The 3,235-nt window shown below is 25.8% G+C and overlaps 1 protein-coding gene across 1 annotated transcript; it reads right to left on the reverse strand.

Annotated features, from left to right (window-relative positions):
- Positions 1 to 276: 276 nt before the first annotated feature.
- On the reverse strand, positions 277 to 2,331 carry LOC100201757 (E3 ubiquitin-protein ligase RNF103). Its single transcript, XM_065792812.1, has one exon. It carries the CDS (start codon positions 2,262 to 2,264, stop codon positions 483 to 485), a length of 1,782 nt encoding a protein of 593 aa, XP_065648884.1. The 5' UTR covers positions 2,265 to 2,331; the 3' UTR covers positions 277 to 482.
- Positions 2,332 to 3,235: the final 904 nt, after the last annotated feature.

A 3,235-nucleotide genomic window follows, 5' to 3' on the forward strand; every position in this document is an offset into this window, starting at 1 on the left:
GTCATAACTTATAAACTCGAGATCAAAACTAAAAGTTTTAAGTAATTAAAACTTTTAGTTTCAAATAAGTAAAATATATACTATTGAAAATACTTCCAAGAAAATTTGATTTGTGTGCAAATTTTTTGTATTGCTTTTTTTCAGCTTTAAATTAAAGTGCTTTATTGCAAAAAAGATCAGCATTACTGGTATAAAAAAAAAGAAGGAGCAAAAATAATTCTATTTAGAGTCACTAGAAGTCATTATGGTTGGGAAAAAACGTAAAATAGTTTACGCTTTAATGAATTTTAATCTCTTGTCTTTTTTATAATAATGGAATATATAAAACTTAACAACAACAACAATAATAATAACAATAATAAAAAAATAAATAAAAATAACAATAATAAAAGTATTAATAAAGGAAAAATAAGAAAAATTTATTGCAAGACTTTTTAATTGAAAAAACTTGTAAGATAAAAAAAAAAAAAAAGTAGAAAGAATTAATCTGTTAAGTCAATTACTTCAACTATACCTTTTTGTATTCGAGCTGGCCATCGGCAAACAGGGCATCTATGTTTACTATTCTCTAATACTAACCAATTATAGATACAAAATTTATGAAACATATGTAAACATGGTAGCCCTGTCACAATTTCATAACATTTAAACTGCTCCATGCAAATAACACACTCATTGACTGAATAGCCATACTTTCTAATTTCATCTTCAAAGCAACATTTTGACTTTGTAAATCTAACTGAACCAAAATCACATTGAACCTTGCCAGTATGTTTACATTCACATTTATCTGAGCAAGATATATTATTGTTGTAAAGAGGCGATGCAGAAAATTTCCAAGAAGGCAGATCTTGAATATAGTTTAATGAATTCAATGGATGAAGCCATAAATCAGGAGTTGATAACCTCTGTAAAACTCTATCAATACTATCATCAAATAAAAAAACTTGAAATCTTGGTGTTATGTAGGAAAATAGTGATGTCATCATGTTGTTAAGATCTTGAAAATCATTTAATAAAATTGTAACCAATGATCCAGATTCATTCTCCTCATGATTTAAAAACTTGTAGCGTAAGTAACCAAGAATAACTCCATAGAAAAAAAATCCAAAAATTGCAATATATAAATGTTGCATCACCTGAAGAAAGTCCTGCCTTATAGTAGCAGCTACATCTGAAAACATTAAGTATTGAAGGGCCTTCAAAAAAATATCTGTAATAGGCTGAACTTGTGGTAAATTCATAACTTGAATAATAAAAACCCATAGTGAAACCAAGACAATATTAGTAATTAAACAACCCCAAACATAATAAATAATTCTTCTAATTGGTCCACCTTTCTGTAAAAATATTTCTAACCAGCATGCCATATTAAACAATATAACAGAAAATATAAAAACATCATTTAATTCAGGATGCAAAGTTCTCAAAAATAAATTTATGCATTTGTATGAAAAATTTTCTCCCTTATGCTTTCCATAATTATATTTTGAATATTTATTCATGGCAACTGCATTATCATTGCTGTTGCTAGACTTTAGAATATAAAACTCTACACGACCACTGAATGTTACTGAAAGCGATGTAAAAAAAAGTGGAGGTGCACTGTTGCTAGAAGAATAAATAAACAACATTGAAGGAAACTCATTAGCAACCGGTTCACTACTAATTTCCTTAAATGACTGAACACTTTTAAGTTTAAAGTAAAGTTTACGTTGAACCCATCGAAAAATCTTGTTAATAGAAATTGACTTACTATATTTATAAACAGCTATATTTTCCTTTTCTATAGTCAAAAGTAGAGATGGTACATGTATATTTAAATGTAAGCACAAAAAGTGATCAACATTACAATCATAAGTTGCAGTTTTTATTCCATAATAAGTTAATTTGTCAGATAAAAAATTCCAATCCATTTCTTCCATAGGAATCGACGCATTTTTGTAGGACCGAATTAAAACTAACCAAATACTTGTATTTGTATCCTCAATCTTTTCAATGTAATCTTGAAAAGAACAAAGAACTGAAAATGATGGTACTTTTGTTAAAATTTTAGGTGAAACAAACTTTTTCAACATAGAATCATTTCTGAAAAATGCTTTATTATTTTGAAACATATCAATCCAGAAACCTTTTGGCAAGCATTTAACGATTGCATCTTGAATAGAGTTTAATGAAAAAGATTCCAAAGAGAAATCAATAATCCTTACGCCAACAAAAACTAGTAAAAAATAAATGAGCAAGAAAAAAAGCTTTAAAAACATGTATTATTTTAAACTTAACCGTTAGCTTTGAACCTTTAATATATTACAAACATTAAAAAAAAAAAAAAAAAAACATGAGTTAAAGCGAACCAACATAAACAAAAACCTGCCTAAACTTTGCACTTTATCTATTAGAGGTATTCAAATAAACTTTAACTGAATTTTTTATTTAACTTTTGTTTATTAAAAAAAAAAATTTAAATTTTTTAGTTTATGATTTTTTATTAACGTTTAAAATAAATAACTTTATTTATAAATATATTATATTCGAAATATTAAGTGTAATATTATACTTCGTATAAAACCCCCGTAAATTAAAGATAATATAAATTGATAAACAACTTACCTCAATTACTACTTGATGTAAATATATATATATTAGGGTGGAGCGATTTAGAAAATTTTTGAAATTTGATTTGCCTGAGCAGCAAATCAATATCTTTTGGTGAAAAAAGAACCATACTCTTTTTTTTTTTTTAGTTTAGATGAGTTCTTGAGGTTCCTCTTTGGATTCTAAATTTTTGATGGGTCCTAATATTGTTTAAATTTTTTTTTTCTAAACTATATCAACTTGATACTTAAAAGAAGCAAAATAATATGCTGATTTTGAAAATAATATTTGTTTTTATTAAAAAATTAAAATTAAAAAAGAAGAGTTGTTTTTTTTATTAAAAACCCCCGTCCTCAACAAAACGGGGGTTTTAAGGTATATTTTTGCAAGCATTTTTTTCACTAAAAATTTTTTTAAATAAAATTATTATTTATGAAACAAGCATTTTTTTCTGCTTTTTTTGAGACCAAGGTTGATATGGTTTAGAAAAAAAAAAAATTCAAAAATATTAGGACCTGTCAACAATTTAAATTCCAAAGAGGACCCTCAAGATCTTATCAAAATCAAAAAATATTTTTTTACTTTTATCTTAGACATTGATTCGTGTCTCAGTAATATTGGTTTTTACACTCTTTTTTTT

The sequence above is a fragment of the Hydra vulgaris genome, chromosome 03 (assembly GCF_038396675.1).
Source record: "Hydra vulgaris chromosome 03, alternate assembly HydraT2T_AEP".
NCBI classification, from domain to species: domain Eukaryota; kingdom Metazoa; phylum Cnidaria; class Hydrozoa; order Anthoathecata; family Hydridae; genus Hydra; species Hydra vulgaris.